Here is an 18,541-nt window from a genome sequence, read left to right as displayed (position 1 = left end):
TAGTTATTTCATGATATTTAACCGGTTATTTATAGGTTATGTCAGTAAGTAGGTAAATATTTTGGTTAGCAGGCTTCAGTAGTTAGAATACTATGTAGTTGGTACTAATATGTAGCATAAAATAATTTTAGTTAGGTTTTCACTGAGACAAAGCGTTGCCATTAAGAAATGTTGCATGTTGATTTCTGACAGGCGCCTACTTTATAATTAGCACGTTATTCATCATATTTAAACAACAATTGGACGTAGTTATGAAAGAACGTTCCAATCCACACGCAGGTCGAACTGAGTAAATCGCGTTTTTGTAATTTTGTGGTACGCTTTTTTTTGGTAGCGAGTACAGCTAAGTAGTATGTATCACTGCAACTAAATAAATAAACTTTATTTTTAAATATACTTGTCGCTAACATTTATTCATATTTCTCATACAAATTATGAAAAAAATGCACTTGGAACGTTTTTAAAAAAAGGCTTAATGTATGGAAGTAGATTTTAACTTAATTTGCAAAAACGTTCCAATATGTTACAATTGCTATATTTTGGTAATTAATATATATATTTTCTAAAACATAAGTAAAACAATGAAACATTATTAAAACATATTTTTTAAGAAATATTCATACATAGCTGGACCCACGCAACTTCGCTTGCGTCACATAAGAGAGAATGGGTCATAATTTTCCCCGTTTTAGTAACATTTTTTACTGGTACTCTGCTTCTACTAGTTGTAGCGTGATGATATATAACTTACAGCCTTTCTCGATAAATGGGCTATCTTACACTGAATGATTTTTTCAAATCGGACCTGTAGTTCCTGAGATTAGCGCGTTCAAACAAACAAACAAACTCTTCAGTTTTGTAATATTAGTATAGATAACATTTTTCATTGCTACTCTGCTCCTATTAGTAGTAGCGTAATGATATGTAGCCTATAGCCTTCCTCGATAAATGAACTATCTAACACTGAAATAATTTTTCAAATCGGACCAGTAGTTCCTGAGATTTGCTCGTACAAACAAACTCTTCTTTTCATTCAGCTTTATAATATTAATATAGATAACATGTGATGTATGAGAAATATGTGAATGTAAATTTTATTGTGATGATTTTCCATACGTTGATACAACTGTATCAAAGCATAAAAAATTATCAAGCTAAGAAGCTGGATTTCGATCTAGATGATGAATAAAAATTATAATATCACAATTTATTCATCATCCAGATCGAAATCAAGCTCTTTACCGAATCCATCAGCATCGTCAATGGCGTCATTATTTTACTTTTATTGTTGTCTTTTATTTACGCGAACACGACACATTTAAATGAAACAACTTTTACGGATTATTTTGCGATTTATTAACATTTTATTTAATTGACATTTCGAACACTACAGCTTTGGGTTAGTCCCTGAGTACCCCGATCCCCGAGGCCGCCGTCCCGGAGTACCCCATTTTATTTTGTCTTGGTAAACGATTCATTAAAATCAGTTTAGCGTAAAAGTACCGTCAGCAAATGATATGTAAAATACATTTTTATTAATTAATACTTAACTTTAAGGATTAGGAAATGATTATTAAGTCGTGCTTGGCTAAGGTAAATATTATAATCAGAGAATACAATCCAGAGTACTCTCCTAGAGCAATGACAGGCCTAAATTACATATTATCATCTGTGCGAATGTGCATCTGTCTCGCATGTCTTCCGTCACATGAAATAGAAGATGGTTGATTGGCAATAATGGAAAACAGTGATAATGATTGATAAAGCAACCTACGATAAGGCACAAGACAATTTGCGTTTTAAGGCAATGATGATGATGTTGATGTTCCATTTTGAGTTCGTATTTTGATTTTCTGTATTGAAAAAGGGACTAATGTGATAGTAATTAAAGCCTGCGATTGTTCTAGGAGGCTCTAAATTATATTCTCTGGTTATAATATTAGGTCGGAGAAAAAGTCTTTTCGCATTATAGTATGTATGAACTTGTAATAAAATCTTTTCTCTACGCAAAAAAGCTATTTGGGTATTAATAATATTATATATTAATAATATTATATATTATTAATATATAATATTATTAATATATATTATATATTATTAATATTTGGGTACCTCACGAGCTCACTGAAAGAAACCTAATGAACCGTGTACTCATTTAATTTTGTGATTCTTGAAGCCAAAGAGATTTTATTACAAGTTCATACATACTATAATGCGAAAAAACTTTTCCCCAACCATATTTTCCTTAACTATAATCTTTTCCTAATCCTTAAAGTTAAGTATTAACTAACAAAAATTTATTTGACATAGCATTTGCTGACGTTACTTTTACGCTAAACTGACTTTTAGTCGTTTATCAAAACAAAAATAAATTGGGGTACTCCGGGCTTCGGGGATCGGGGTACTCAGAGACTAACCCACAGCGTTTTTGGGGTCATAGGTAGACTAAGGTTTACTTTTACCAATATGAATATATTATCGTCACGTTATATATAAAGTACCTACATGGAATGTTTTGAAGAAATAGATAGTAAGAAGAAGAAAAACAAACAAGATGATTGGATCATTATTTTTATGTTATTCAGTCCAACACGTATTGAAACAGAACGATCCAAATGAATTGTCATTTATAATTGTTATTTTTAAAAACGTTCCAAGTTGATTGAGTCATTATTCTTATTTTATTCAGTCCAAAATGTAATGAAATATAACGATCCAAATGGAATGTCACTTTTTAAGATTTAAAATTATTTATTTTAAAACGTTTCAAGATGGATTGGATCGTTATTTCTATTGCATTCAGTCCAAAACAAATAAAAATAGTACGATCCAAATGTAATGTCACGTTATACGATTACAATTTAGATCTTTTGGTACGTTTTATCATTTAGACCGTGTAATTATTTCAGTAGTTATTGTCGTAAAAGAGTCAGTGTCTTCACCACTAGATAGGACGATCCAAAATACCTAGCTTGGGCTCAAAAACTCAATTTTGACCACCTTGTGGATTGGAACGTTCTTTCATAACTACGTCCAATTATTACTGCTGATATTTGATTATTGTTAATATTTGCGATATTAAATACATGAGGACTGTGTATTAACTTTTTAGTTTCCTTATGTATCATTATTTCAAGCTATGAGCAACATGTTTTTACATTTCAGGTTAGCTCACCAAGTAAAGTAAGTTTACACGTACGCTCGATAGATGGCGTTGTGCATTTTTCCTGAATCGCGCTATTAAGATCCGCCGGCGAGCAGTATATAAGCTGAGGCGCGGCCTGTTTGTGTTAACTCTGGTTTCCCTTCAAAACGCATAAATCTTTCGCCTTTTACTAAAGATTTCCGTGGAGGGGAACACTCAAATGAGTCTTAAATATTTTTGATGCCCTGCTCTAAGCAGGGTCGATATACACTATAATATATTCGTTGTACTATAAATAGCGCCGGCCTGTGGAACACATTCTCATTTGATAGTTATCTCCTGTAAACAGCACACTGAGTGACAGTCCCCTCTTACAGAAAACATTATCCCCAATTCCCCACCTAGTTTTATTATAACACGTGAAACAAAAATACATCCCCTCCTATATTTGTAACACAGGAAATAAGAAATATCCCCACCCATTCACTACACTAAGGAATTTGAAAATATCCCCTCCCATTTTTAACACAGGATCCAAAGAAATATCCCCACCCATGTTTAACTCTGGAATTGAAAACTATCCCCACCCGTTTCTTTAACTCAGGAATAAAAAAAATATCCTCACCTATTTTTGTTAAATACAGGACACAAACAATATCCCCTCCTAATTTGTCTACCACGGGAAACAAATTCTATATAGGGATATTTTTAATGACCCTATGACCTTTGAACTTCCATGTTATCTCATGATTTTGAGCATTTCAAATATTTACATTTCAAACTGGAACTAATGAAGGGTTTGAGAATGCTGGGTACTATTTAAAATAACAGTTTTTAAAACAAAATGCAAGCAGACTGGGTAATATTTTTTTTGTTTCTTTTTTATTTCAATTGCTGTAATCTAGCAGCCAAGCTAGCCATGCTGATCCGGCAAGCTACAGCTGCTTTGATCCATATTATTAGATAGATGTTGAAACATTTGGAGGGAAAAGTACTTCCCATGTGGTGACCTTATTGGATATTTATTTGGTTAAGAAGTTTTGTAGATATTTTAGAACTGTAGTCTAGTAATTGTGTTTGAATTTACAGTAAAATAATACTCAGTTGGCCTCCAATGGCTTTCCTTATTAGTTTTGAAATAGAAAGATGCCATTTTTAGCGAATCTGTACAGTTGACATCTGTCAGCATGCCGCCATACTATTTCACGCCTCGGGCCTCTATGACGCATCCATTCACAGCGAAGCGTCACGAATACCTATTGGACGATACCTACTTGATAGCGGCCTCTTTATCACGCGCGTTAGTGCCCTCTCGCGACCACGAGATGGAGGCACAGGAAAAATTAAAAGTCGGTGTTAAGATTCTCCGCGAGCGAATGACTACCGCGCGGCGCGCTCGTGAAATCATACTTACCTGGCATAGGGGACACCGTGATCAAGAAGGCGGTTCCCCCAGGGCGAGACCCCTCCATTGCACTGCGGTTGGGTTGACCCCTGCGATTATCCCTAATGTGGATAACTCGGATGCGTAATTTTTGGTAGTGGGGACTGCGTACGCGCTGTCCCCCTTTTAAACCTAGACATAACGTAGAGTATCTAAACTTGCGACCAATTCTCCTGTTTCAACTGTACTTATTAAATACTTGTCACTTACATGACATCTTGTTTCAAACAATTCACTAGGTCCAAGTAACGTTATAACTCGTACACACTACAGTTATATTACTTATATTATATTTATTCATCCGAGATCAGATTGTCGCTTAACCAAATTGACCTTTTCCCAAAATGACCCCCCTTTCTCATAATGGCCCTCTTCCCAACTTTTATTATAATAAAACCTGATGAGTGAATAATATGAGCTACCAAAACCAGTTATTTCAATAGTATTTCTTTTTTCAAATCATATTTTTTTTTAATTCTTAACTTTAAAAATCTTGTCAAATTATTCTTGAAATATCACTAAGTTAAAAGTCATATAAACTTACTTATGCTTTTGATATATTAAAATATTTTATTTTTAAATAGTCAATTCAATTTAAAGAGTATTTTGGTTACATGACCTTTTTTTGCATACATAACTTCAAATTGCATCATTTTTTAAATTAAATAGTAGTTCCTGAGATTAGCACGTTCAAACAAACAAACTCTTCAGCTTTATAATATTAGTATAGATTAATAATTTAAGGCAACCTCATGGTGGCAAGGAAATAAATAACTAAAATGCTTCAAAACTAACAGTAGATACAACAACTTCAAGATTTTTTACAAAAGTTTAACATTTAAAGTTTTGTACATTCACTTAACCCTGCAAAAGCATGGTGTTAAAATGTTTAAAAATAATTAAATTCTTATTTAATATTTTGAAAATGTATAAAACTTCATATTATTATTATGTAACTTTACTATAGGATATTCTTATGATTGTGCATGGAGGTTAATGTTCCTTTCTTTTTGGTATGATACTTAACCTTTTTATACATTTGCTATAAATTTGAGGTTATGTCACACGGTATAATTTTACACGTGCGCTCTCTAGATGGCGTTGTGCCTTTTTCTGAATCGCGCTATTAAGATCCGCCGGTGAGCAGTATATAAGCTGAGGCGCGGCATGTCTGCGTTAACTCTGGTTTCCCTTCAAAACGCATAAATCTTTCGCCTTTTACTAAAGATTTCCGTGGAGGGGAACACTCAAATGAGTCTTGAATATTTTTGATGCCCTGCTCTCAGCAGGGTCGATATACACTGTACATTCTCTCTCCAAATTGAAAAATTTCAAAATTATTATAATATTAATATAGATAGGGGGACAATTTTCAATTCTTTGATAGCAATCATATCCCCTCCAAATAATTGTTTTAGTATAGGTAACATAACTCTTCCCCTAATTTTTTCTTTTAACATGAGAATAAAAAAAAAAATCCCCTCCTAACACAGGAATAGAAAAACATCCCCACCTTTTTACTCAGGAACCATCAAAATATCCCCTCCTATTTGATAACTCAGGAATCTAAAAACATCCCCACCTATTTTTTACTCTGAAATCAAAGTTATATCCATCTATTTTCTTATTTAAAAGAAGTTAGGAATAATATTCGACTTTTTTCATGCATTATTTAAGTTACTTTAATTCTTATCACTCTTTTTACACTTAATGATTAAATAAAAAGGTAAATTTTATTACATGCCTTAATTAAAAAAAAAAAATCTGGGTATTTTTTTATGTTTTATTTGTTAACAGAAATGATCACTTTTTGAAATCCAGAAAAATAGATGCAGAAAGTACTATAAATATAATATTTTTTACAAATGCTTTCAGTTTTACCTGATTCTGATGAGATTTAGAATGAGAATAATATTTCTTGAGGACTTGTGGGTAAATAATTCCTAATTTTAGTTCTGTTAGGACTTTAAAATCGGTCTGTTTGAATTATCTGCAACCTTCTGACTTACTTTCAATGGATTTCTTAGATTATTTCGAATGTACAAGATGGCATTTTTAGCATATTAACCCACTACTGCTATCTATTGGCATACAATAATACTACTAAGTTGCTCGCTTACCGTGTCCTCGGAGCGCGCCGATCGGTCTCCCCTCATTTTTAACCCTCGCCTTTGTTCGCTCGCCAGCTAGTGACGCTCGCAACGTTGAGATGGAGGCACAGGAAAAATTAAAAGTCGGTGTTAAGATTCTCCGCGAGCGAATGACTACCGCGCGGCGCGCTCGTGAAATCATACTTACCTGGCATAGGGGACACCGTGATCAAGAAGGCGGTTCCCCCAGGGCGAGACCCCTCCATTGCACTGCGGTTGGGTTGACCCCTGCGATTATCCCTAATGTGGATAACTCGGATGCGTAATTTTTGGTAGTGGGGACTGCGTACGCGCTGTCCCCCTTTTTATACCTAGAACTTTCTGAACCTGGATTTTGATGCCAGCGCTCTGGATATATTCCTGGAATAGTCAGAATCAACCACTGACGAAAAGGTCCAGTGGAGAGAATTTTGGGCTATGTTCCCAGTGTCCCCATCAGAAAACGAAATAAAGTCATCACAATACCCAACTATTGGGGATTAAAAGCCTAAGCTTCTTTATCAATTAATTACAACACAGGTAAACTCTGCATTTCTGCGATCAACGAATCAGTGCTAAAAATAATACAAACTTAAAAAAAATATTTTACCAATCCTTCACAGTGTTTATATCCATAATGTCCCTAAAATGTCCCTTTCTCAGAATATGGGGGACAATTTAATATTATAGGGGGACAATTCTGTTTAAAATAAACCTGTTCTATAACGTTAGCTAGGGACAAAAAAAACTATGTACCTTCACTACTTTTTGAATATTTAAATCAAATTCAATCAGCTTATACGAACGATTCAATAGCGTACGAATATTACTATTTATTCATTATTTATTTAATACTTAATTATAAGAATTTTACATACATATTTAATTAAACCCCAGAATAAACATTAAAAATATTAACATTAAAACATTTTAAAAATTGATTTAACCCTGCCAACGCTGTGGTGTTTAAATTGTATTAAAATAAAAAAATAAATTTAATATTTTTAAAATCCTTTTCCTTGAAGCTGTGACAATAAAAGGTGAGTAAGTCGTTAATTTAACCTTTTTATAGTATACATTTGTTTAATTACATTAGTTAATATCTCCCATGGTATAATTTTACTCGAGCGCTCTCTAGATGGCGTTGTGTAATTTTCGTGAATCGCGCTATTAAGATCCGCCGGCGAGCAGTATATAAGCTGAGGCGCGGCCTGTTTGCGTTAACTCTGGCTTCCCTTCAAAACGCATAAATCTTTCGCCTTTTACTAAAGATTTCCGTGGAGGGGAACACTCAAAATGAGTCTTGAATATTTTTGATGCCCTGCTTTAAGCAGGGTCGATAAACATTCGTATACCATACTTCATACTTAAGTTGTTATAACTTCTGTGCTTACAAGTCACTCACGTAATAAGTATCCTATTCAAGTTTCAAGTATGGGAAATTTATAATCATACAGTAAACTTTTATCAGAAAATCATGTCTCTGATAAAAGTAGTTTATAGAAACAGTTGAAGAACTAGTTTATAACCCACATTTAGCCGTGGTGCTAACTCGAGACCCAATCCCTCTCTAATACTAGGAGAAGACCTTCGCCCAGCAGTAAAAACGTAATATTAAGGAACATTCAAAATAAAAAAAGTGTATATTCTTTCAAAATTTTATTGCATACCGCATAAAACTTGCGCGTAGTCATTCATACATTTCATTCATCTTAAATTAAAATAATAATTAAATTAACAACAAACCTTAGAGTAATTAAAATAAATTATGCTAAAGTGATACTTATATACTTAGACATACTCATACATAAGATGGACGCAAACACTTAGTTACTATATAGTACTAAAATTGTGCGATAAATTTTACCCCCTATTTACTTTATAGTCCAACAACTTAAAAGAGACTTGTATGCAAGGTTTGTGCGGTGGTACAGTAAACATTGGGATCTTTACAATCATCATCAACCTATACATTATTCAATTACATATTTGTATAATTTTAATGATAAAGTGCTATTGAACCAAGACTTTCATTAAATTATATGAGTTATGTGCTATTATACATTTACCAATTACAAATGCCAGTGGCAATATCTATATTTTTCAGTTGGTAAAGTTAATATAATAATATTGCAAAGTTAGCGGTATAAAAAAATCAGAATTTAACACGACCCACAGGTTTATGACGCTAACGGTGTTTTGATACAGTAACTTTATTTTGAAAATACAGAGTAATATTATTTAAAATCGATATAAATCGTCGCTCCATGTAAAGTACTGGTATTCAGCCGTATCCGGTGGTATTGAAAGCTGACTCCAACATAGTTGGAAGAAAAGACTAGACTGATGATGATAAATCGTGCTTGCCAAGACTACTAAGTTGTCAGACTATTTCAACATCGAAGAAATAGTTTAGACTTTGTGTTTTTTCAGTCAACTTTAAAATTGTTAACAGCTTACAATAGTCAATTAGTTATGGAGCCTCAAGTAGTAAGACTGAGAACCAATTTCCCCATTAATAAGTTTCGATTAGCCTATCAAAATTAAAACTGTGAAATTTTAAATACATATACTGTCATTAACCATCAGATAGACACTTATTCATCAGTCGTGAAACTGGTCTCAAATGTCACCATAATATCATGAAACTGACATTTGAATTTAAACGAAACAAAGTATTACTACTATCTCTTTCATTCTCCTAACAAAGAAAAGAGACAGAAACACAAAAAGGGGGGTAATATACAAAAGATACATTGCACATTAGGGTCCCGTACACTAGCTATTCTATTTATCACATTTATCATATTATCATATTTTATAACGACAGACATTCGCACCATAGGATTAATCTCAGATTTGAGTGCGGGACCCTAAATAGTAATGTTTTTATAAGCTACAGTATTTTGTACTTTTAAGTCATATTTTCGGACAGTCATTCTAAGTATTGTAGTTTGGTAGTAGTAATGACTCGTTTACACTAAAAGTAGGCTTTTAAGGATACATTTTTATAAAAGGCGTTTGAAAAGAAAGTAAAGAAAGAAAGAAAAAAAATGAAACATGATTTAAACTTTCTTTTTTTTTTCTTTTTTGAAAGACAACTCCCGCACTAAGAATTGCTGTTGTGTTGCTGGAACTTCTACAAACATACAAACAAAGGATATAGAGTACAACCAGGCCCGAAACAATTATTTGTGGATCGCACAAATAATTGTTCCGTGTAGGAATCGAACCCACGACCTCCCGACGCAACGGTAGCGGCGTGCTGACCTAAACCACTGCGCCATGGAGGCAGTCAATTACAGTTTAACAGCCGCATTCTTATAAAAAAATATTGGAGAAATTACAACTTTTGCCGTCGTTGCCTCCTATGGTTTGTAGAAACCTCAAGTGTTAATCGACTAATAAAGACTTAAATGTAAACGAGTCATTACCTAGTCATTTTGTTAATAGTAAGAAATCTCCGGTACAAATACACACTATTTATATTACTCATACCTGTACATACCTCACTCATTTAATAACTAATTTGTTCTATACTAATGGCTGTGTCGGCTACGTCAGCTGCGTAGGCTACGTGAGCTGTAGGATACGTAGTCTACGCCAGCTACGTTGGCTACGTAGGCTACGCCAGCTACGCATGCTACGTAGTCTACGCCAGCAACGTATGCTACGCCAGCGGCGTATGCTACGTATGCTACGTATCCGAAGTTAGCTACGTATGCTACGTCAGTTGCGTCTAAATCCGCGTCAGTCTTTTGACTTACATCAGTGCGGACAGATTATTAGTTTGGTTGTAGCTTAAGATTGTGAAGATATGAGTGGATGAAGGGGTAAAATACAAGTTTAATACACTTTATAAAAGTTCATGGGCTGTTTAGTTAGTCTCCGGTTTCTGAGGCACATTTAGCAGTAGTTTATCTATTTAAACTTTGTTTATATGATCTTTAACGAATATAATCTGCCGCTAAATGTACCTTAGATACCGGAGGGAGGAGATTATGTGTGAAATATAGTATAAATAACATTTTATTATCACTGGAGATAAAATAGTAAATAGATCTCCGATTACGACATTCCCTCGTTCATCCACTCACATCTTAAAATTATGTAAAATAGTCAATAACATAACAATGTGTGCAATAATTTAGAATAAATAATAATTTTAGAATAAACAAAAAATAATTTGTGATACTATCGCGAAACGAATTTATTTTTTTATATAGCCGACTAGTATAAAAATACAAATGGAATATTTCTTTTATCAACTATCTAACTCGGGCGATTACAAACGTGCGAACTACGTTATGTAATCCCACTGGCGTTTTATGAGCTTCTCTCAAACGTATCTTATCATACCTTATTTTAAAATATTCGTGCATCTTTTTCTTTCACATTTGAAATCTGTTTAAGACCGATTTCATTAACTTTACAATCTCTACGAGATAAAGTTACTAAACAATATTTATTTGTCGTCAAAATGACATTTTTGTAATAAGTTATGTACTAAGAAAGTATTTATAAAATCAATCAATTGTTGACAATATGTTTAATATAGAATAGGATTTACACGCATTTTACCTTGCATCGCGTAATCGCGTTAATTCTGGTATCCTATAATACATATTATTATTATATTAAAATTAAGAATTTCGATACTGTATTGACGATCGATAATATAATATAATATAATATATACAGATTTTAAAACCTTTAGTTGTCTAAGCTTTAGTAAACCTTTCTCTTACTGACAGTAAGTTATTGAAACCGGTCGATGCATCAAGTCAAGTTTAGTACGATTCTCCTCTCACAATGAGATGATAAGCCACTCATAAGTTGTCTAATTAATACTGAATTCTAAATCACATGTTCTGATATTTTTGTTTAATTATGTTCTAAGACACTGTGTGTATAGACAATACATTCATTCAATCGTGTACAGTTCATTCATTCGTTCATTACATTCTCATTCTCGTTCAGTGAATTGTTTGAGCTTTGAACTTTTGTTCAAACGATTTCTACGTATTTTTTTCAATTTTCTAAAAATCTTTGAAATTTTATGAGATAAAAAGTATCCTATAAGTTGCTCCACTACTTATTCTATGCATATACCAAATTTCAGTGCATTCTATCCGGTAGTTTTACGTGGCAGCGTAACATACAGACGGAGGACAGACAGATAGACAGAAAAAAATAATATAAATTGCAGATTCGGTATCAGTATCCGTTACTAAACATCCCCCATTGGTTTTTTTTTTAATATATTCTATGTACAGAATTGACCTCTCTACAGATTTATTATAAGTATAGATTTCTTGTTATAGAGGCATCAGAAATACATTATCTATGAAAATACAACTGTCTAGCTATCCCAGTTCATAAGATACAACCTGCAACAGATAGACGGACAGCGGAGTCCCATTTTTATCCTTTGCTTATGCATAGAATGCATTTTTCCCGTCACATAGCATTCATCATACATCAACGCACGTCATCTTTACAGTAATCGGAAGGTATTTCATACGCAACGTGAGGTTGTCATACGGAGACGGACTCGGAGAGTTCGGGCGTCGCCAGGGGGCGCGACTGTAGCCCGCGGGAACAGATGTGAGAGATCTGCGCTGGGGTCCGGCCGCGGGTCTCTGGGAAGTACATCCTGGGAAACAAAGATTTATAATTAATTAAAAGTGTAATTAATAATAGTACACTCAATTATACATCAGGTAACATATTCAAGGATAAGATTTTCTGAAAAACACATAAATAAATATTATCTAACAAAGAAATCTAAGAACATAAAATCTGCTTGTTTTCGTTATTTTTATTATTATATTTCTATGAACTCAAATAAGGAAACAAAAAAATAAATAAAATACAGTAGGTAAGAGCAACATAGAAACTAACTCACACACTTTAATCAAAAGTCAATTTTGTATGAGATGAAAATTTATATACGAAAATGGGGCACATATCACATTACAGCCAGACAACAAATACCCTTTTTTAAATCACGTTCAGACATGACAAATTATACATTTTAATTTATCAAAATGCACTTACTTTTGAAACACAAACAGCGCAGTAGTAATCCCGGAGAAGACGAGGAAGGAGTATGGCCCTATGGCCTCCCTCATGGAGGGGAACGACATGCCCACCAGGAAGTTACCTCCCCAGTTGGCCAGGGAACCCCACGCCATGCCCGCTGGCCGAGGACCTACCTCGAAGATCTCTGTAAGAAGATAACGACAGGTTTAGTATAAGTGACAAATTGAAGCCATGTAAAAAAAATCCCTGGTCACCAAAGTTATTCCTACTTTGGGTAAATCGTTATGTAGCTTCGTAGATATCGTGATTTCGTTTTAAAGTTTACTTTAGTAAATTACATTACTTTATTAAGATGCTCGTTCCATCATTCGCACGCAACACACGAGATTCGCGTGCTCTTTTATCAGTCATACTTTTGTCAAAACTACTTACTGAATCTTTCGCTAGATCTTTTTTATTTTATGTATCTTGTTATAATTATAATATATAAAATGTTTGCAATTCATTAAACAAGGCAAAGTGAGACAATTTTTGACAAAGATTCGGCCCTTCACGTCTTAAATCCTATAATTAAAAAGCAAGTGATAAAATATTGTAAGTCAAACGTACCCGAAGCAATGAAATAAGGTATAGGTCCTAGTCCGAACCCGTACGCGAGCACGTACGACAACACCGCCGTCATACACAAGTACGGCATCCATGATACTGCGTTCTGAAAACATTGACAAATATATTAGTACCTACTTTTAATCATTTCATTCCATAGATGGGTGACCGCATAGTGGTATTTGAACAGGGCGTCTCCGTGCTTCAGAGGGCACGTAAAAAGTCGGTCCCGGTTGTTGTCAATCAAGATAACAGTCGTTAAGCCATGTCAAAGGCCTTCGGGCGGCTTGAACAACTTTGACACTAGGTTGACCACTAAACTTACGACAAGAAGACTTGGGTCAAATACTGACACTTATGATAGTCAATGGCCGCCTTTACACACATTCTATCGCACGTTCTTAGGAGCGTACAGGATTACGCGCGCTCTTCGCTCGCGATTTTGTTCGCGGGCTTGACAGTTGAGCGCGGCCCGTGGTCTTTCTTTTCCCCTTACACGCGCGCTTACGTGTTTGTGAGTAAAGGCGGCCGTTAAAGTATGACAGGATTGACAATAGAGGGAATATTGCCAATAAAGGCACCACAATATGCCATATTAATATCAAAACTCTCTATGGTTCCCCACGATAAACTTTAGCATTATTTCCAATATAAGTTGTCTGAAAATCTCAATATTTATGTCTTAACTCACCATAAACATCATACAGACAGTGAGACCGGCTAACAGCAGCGCCGCGGCGGCTATAGAGCCGAGCAGCAGGGGACGGCGACCGAACTTGGGCAACAACTTCAACATCAACACGGCCGTACACACGTTGATGAAGCCGGACCCTATGGTCGCGTATTGAGCACTCTTCTCGGATAGACCAGCCTGGATGAAGATCGTTTGGGAGTAGTAGAATACCTGAGAAAAAAAATGGGTTTCGATTTTTTTGTATGGCAACTCCTGTCCTAAGAATTAGTCAAGGCTCGTCGTAGACGTAATCGGGTAGTTGACTGGGTTAACGAAAAAATATTAAACTTATGCTCGTGAAATGTTCATATTCACTAATACAAATTATTGTTTTTGTAAAATTGTCTCTATAGCACGGGAACGGTTTTAATGGAGAAAAAAAAACAAAAAAAGGGCGAATGGGCGGAGCTGTGGGTATCAGTTTATTTATATATAAAAACAAAGTACATTTACAACCGAAATAACTATTTAATTTTGTGACAAATATTTATTTTGTGTAAGAAATCGAACCACTCGTGTGCAAATGCTAACTTTCTAATGACATGTACATATTAGCATTAGTGTCGCGTAGAAAGCGTCTAGTATGTATTCCAAGAATAGAAAATTTAAAAATAATGTGCGCATGTAGAAGTGCCTGCCTTCCTCGATAAATGGTCCATTCAACACAAACATAATATTTCAATTCGAACCAGTAGTTCCTGAGATTAGTTCAAACAGACCAACAAACAAACAAAAAACTCTTCAGCTTTATAATATTATAGTATAGATTGTAACTTACGGCATTAATCCCGCTAGTCTGCTGCCCCGCCTGCATGGAACACGCCAGCAGCAGCGGCAGCCTGAGCCTGTTGTCCCGCAGCACCTTCATCATGGTCCAGTTGCTGTCCCCGGCGCGCGCCGCCTGCTCGCTACAGCGGACCTCCTCACGCAGCAGCTCTATATCTTCTGTCAGTACGCTAGTTGATACGCCGCGGAGGCGACTCAGTTCTGAAACACATCAAAATCTTTATATATATAATTCTTCTGTAAGTGTGTATGTCACTAAACTTCTCTTAAACGACTGGACCGATTTTGATGAATTTTTTTGTGTGTGTTCAAGGGGATCTGAGAATGGTTTAGATTCACAATTTTGTCCCCTGGACAATGATTTTTTATTTAATTTTTATCAACGTTTGCCGGGTCAGCTATATTGTTTAAAATGACGCATTCATTCATTCGTCGTATGGTTCGTGGTAAACCTAGTGTCATAGTTAGTAGTAAACCTAGTGTCAAAGTTGTTCAAGCCGCCCGAAATCCTGTAAAATGGCTTAGCAACTGTTATCAACAAATGAGACCGACGATGTGCCCTCCGAAACACGTAGACGCTCAATTTAAATTTCACTATGCGGCTACCCATCTATGGAATGTCCGCGCCGAGATTTCTAAACCTAGTAATCGTTTATCCACTAATAAGCGCAACTAGCCACGAGCGCCTATAAAAAGACAAAAACTTCGTCAGGAAAATGCATTACTGCATGTCCCGCTCCAGGGAGGAAGCGGGGGTCTGACGGGCTCTCCCGCCGGCTAGGCGTTCCGGCTTTCAATTTGGACATACCAACTAAATACCTGACGGTGTTCCTTTTACGGTTACCATAAAGTGGCCAGGACGCGGTACCTTCAATTGTACTTCGCGTCCGCTTCAAGAAACCCTGGAGTATTTTGGTTGCAAAATACCTCATTAACTTGGTATCAAATAGTCACTATTATATTGTGTTAAACAATGCGAAATATTCATTATACGTACCTTTTAAAGCTCTCTCCTCATTTTTCTTAACTACAAACAAGTACTTGGGACTCTCGGGCAGCAGCAACAACACGGGCAGTGTGACTATGACTAGCAACGCGAAGGCGGACACTAAGTACGGCCAGTCCGACGGACGACCTGCAAACATAAACATAATATGTATATTAATAACATGTATAAACTTTAATTAAGGATTTTTAGAAAATAAAACTATTTAAAATGGGATTTCGAAGCTAAAAATAGACAGAAGCTTGAAAAAAAATTAAGTTTTGAATATTTGGTTGCCCTGTACCATGAAACATACTATAATCAAACAACTTGGTCGAGGGCCTTGGCATGCACATTTTATCTATATTGTTATTAAGAATTCTATGTATTTCCAAAATAAAGTAGCTGTATCAAACACACCAACGTCAGCTTAAGGATCACTTATGTTTCAAGCGCTAGTTGCGAATCAGGCATACAACTAAGGCAATATACGGCTCTCTACTAAATTATTGGACTATATTTTATTTCTGTAACATGTTACTTCTTTAAAAAAAGGACATACAAGTAACTGTTCAAGTTCGAATTCCACAGGGGCAAGTAAAAAGTATTTTTGTGATAAATATAAGTGCAACCTTGTCAAAACGTCGAGAAAATTTAAATAAACAGTTATGATATATACAGCGAAAGTTTAAGCGTTACGCAAGTTATTCCTGTACAAACTTACCTAATAAAACATCAAGTCCCATGACTTGTGCGACGAGGACCCCTACATTGACCCCCATGGGGCAGACGACCCCCATGGCGCCGGTCAGCTGCGACGGAGCCAGCTCTGTCAGGTACATAGGCACTATGCTGGTGGTTAAACCTGGAAAATAACATATAAATTAAGACTAAGATAGGTTATAAAGAACATAGACAAAATCGAGATTTTTATAATGAATCATTCTAGCCGATATCTGGCTACGATATCCAGACTGTTGGGCAATTTCATTGAAACAGGCCACCTGTGCAGCACTTTGTTTGTAGTGTCCAAGTGTACACTCTCTATTCCGTCACTCTTACAACCCGGTGAGACGGGTATCCATCTTCATCCAACGACTTTGACGGCACACTTGGTCACTATAAATCCAAAGTCCCGCATAGTTCACCGGTTTCAATGAAACTGGCCGCTGTGGCCGAATATGAGCTAAGAGGACATGTCCCCCCGGTTTCTGAGGTGTATTTAAAAATAAATAAATTTAACCCATTAATGTTCCACTGCCGAGTAAGGCTCTCCTCCCGTAATGAGTGAGAGGATAGGCCTTGAGTCCACCACGCTGGCCAATATTTGAAGGGGTTGGGGACTTGTATCTCAAAAACCGTTAAATGTCAATGTTCAGTGGTCAAAGGAAAAGTTTGTTAGTTGCTACTCACCACCAGCGAGCCCGACTAGTAATCTCCCTACAACGAGCATCTCCACGGAGTTAGCTCGCTCGCACAGCAGGAACAGCGCGCCGCCGGCGATGGCCAGCAAATTGGTTACTACTGTCGCCATTTTCCTGAAAACAAAGGGCTTATTATATACGGATCTTTTAATCTTGAGCGTCGCCATGTAAGAGACATGACGGAAAACATACTGTGGCCCTTGAATCCCTAGTTATACGTGATGATAACCTAAAAATCACTCTAATATTGCTACAAGAATGTGATTAGCAGTGCTATGGGGTGACAGTCTCAAAATGTTGTATCGTTTTTGGTTTTTGTAATAGTTAAATAATCAAACTCTAGATCAAGAATGATTAAATACCTAGACTTTAACTGAGTTCTAAAAATTGCAATGCCAAAACAACTAAGTTTATCATCCTAATATAAGACCTTTTTGTAAAATAAACTTAGTAAGTAAGCAATAATTGATTTGATTGGAGGCTTAAAAATTCACGCCAATTTCCTACATCTCTCGTGTGTCGTCAAGCAAATAAAGTGCTATGTGCTATAGTTCCCTCACCTTCCAAGACTGTTGGCGAGCACAGCACCTAGTATAGAGCCGGTGCATCCTCCCACGATGAAGATGGACACGATGGCAGACCACAACACGTTCAGCCATTGGTCTCCGAGCACCACGTCGTAGCGGGACACGAAACTCTCGTTGCAGAACTTTTTGATCGTCTGCGAAGAATATTTAGAATGTTGTTGATTTTTTGTGGTTTTGGTTCGAGATATTGTTACAAAGATATCACTCTTTTGTTTTTATAAGTAAGAGCCATTCTATCGTTGCGACAATCCATACTAATATTATAAATGCGAAAGTAACTATGTCTGTCTGTTACTCAATCACGCCTAAACTACTGAACCAATTTGAATGATATTTGGTATGGAGATATTTTGGTACCCGGGAAAGGACATAGGCTATTTTTTACCCCGGCTAAATGATGTATTCCCATGGGAAAATTCACATCAATATTGTTATTTTTTTTAAAAAACGAATACAAATAACATTTAAATAAATAAAAAAACAAATAAACAAGACTTCGTTAACTGCTTTGTTTCGATTCTTAATCAGCATTCTTAGTAATCCGTTTAATTGTCATCCTTTCAATTAAAACTTAAACTACGAAATCATCGTGTTTTGTCAAATTAAACAATCAATGGTAAAACCAGAGATCACAGTGGGTAAAATACGAATTTCTGT

The 18,541-nt window shown here is 35.6% G+C and overlaps 1 protein-coding gene and 5 non-coding genes across 10 annotated transcripts in view; 5 read left to right on the top strand and 1 right to left on the bottom strand.

Annotated features, from left to right (window-relative positions):
- Nucleotides 1–3,291: 3,291 nt before the first annotated feature.
- LOC142972690 (U5 spliceosomal RNA) lies at nucleotides 3,292–3,406 on the top strand. Its single transcript, XR_012959470.1, has one exon. It is a non-coding gene; the product is annotated as a U5 spliceosomal RNA (small nuclear RNA).
- Nucleotides 3,407–4,551: 1,145 nt separating this feature from the next.
- Nucleotides 4,552–4,713, top strand: LOC142972698 (U1 spliceosomal RNA). Its single transcript, XR_012959478.1, has one exon. It is a non-coding gene; the product is annotated as a U1 spliceosomal RNA (small nuclear RNA).
- Nucleotides 4,714–5,766: 1,053 nt separating this feature from the next.
- LOC142972693 (U5 spliceosomal RNA) lies at nucleotides 5,767–5,881 on the top strand. Its single transcript, XR_012959473.1, has one exon. It is a non-coding gene; the product is annotated as a U5 spliceosomal RNA (small nuclear RNA).
- Nucleotides 5,882–6,879: 998 nt separating this feature from the next.
- LOC142972688 (U1 spliceosomal RNA) lies at nucleotides 6,880–7,041 on the top strand. The gene has a single exon (XR_012959468.1). It is a non-coding gene; the product is annotated as a U1 spliceosomal RNA (small nuclear RNA).
- Nucleotides 7,042–7,939: 898 nt separating this feature from the next.
- Nucleotides 7,940–8,055, top strand: LOC142972696 (U5 spliceosomal RNA). Its single transcript, XR_012959476.1, has one exon. It is a non-coding gene; the product is annotated as a U5 spliceosomal RNA (small nuclear RNA).
- A 307-nt stretch (nucleotides 8,056–8,362) lies between these two features.
- The window catches only part of LOC142972589 (solute carrier family 2, facilitated glucose transporter member 1-like), a 37,339-nt gene continuing 27,160 nt past the window's right edge, over nucleotides 8,363–18,541 (bottom strand). For all 5 annotated transcript variants that reach the window (XM_076113835.1, XM_076113836.1, XM_076113834.1 and 2 more), the window contains 9 exons: nucleotides 17,858–18,018; nucleotides 17,287–17,411; nucleotides 16,598–16,738; nucleotides 15,886–16,023; nucleotides 14,881–15,089; nucleotides 14,061–14,273; nucleotides 13,373–13,475; nucleotides 12,779–12,947; nucleotides 8,363–12,374 (listed from right to left, as the gene is read on the bottom strand). In XM_076113835.1, the coding sequence (XP_075969950.1) occupies nucleotides 12,257–12,374; nucleotides 12,779–12,947; nucleotides 13,373–13,475; nucleotides 14,061–14,273; nucleotides 14,881–15,089; nucleotides 15,886–16,023; nucleotides 16,598–16,738; nucleotides 17,287–17,411; nucleotides 17,858–18,018 (1,377 nt within the window). In that variant the 3' untranslated portion in view covers nucleotides 8,363–12,256. The remainder of the gene's footprint in view (nucleotides 12,375–12,778; nucleotides 12,948–13,372; nucleotides 13,476–14,060; nucleotides 14,274–14,880; nucleotides 15,090–15,885; nucleotides 16,024–16,597; nucleotides 16,739–17,286; nucleotides 17,412–17,857; nucleotides 18,019–18,541) is intronic.

Source organism: Anticarsia gemmatalis, chromosome 4 (genome assembly GCF_050436995.1).
Source record: "Anticarsia gemmatalis isolate Benzon Research Colony breed Stoneville strain chromosome 4, ilAntGemm2 primary, whole genome shotgun sequence".
Lineage (NCBI taxonomy): Eukaryota > Metazoa > Arthropoda > Insecta > Lepidoptera > Erebidae > Anticarsia > Anticarsia gemmatalis.
Note: the sequence above shows the minus strand (reverse complement) of the source record. Positions and strands in the feature narration are given on the sequence as shown.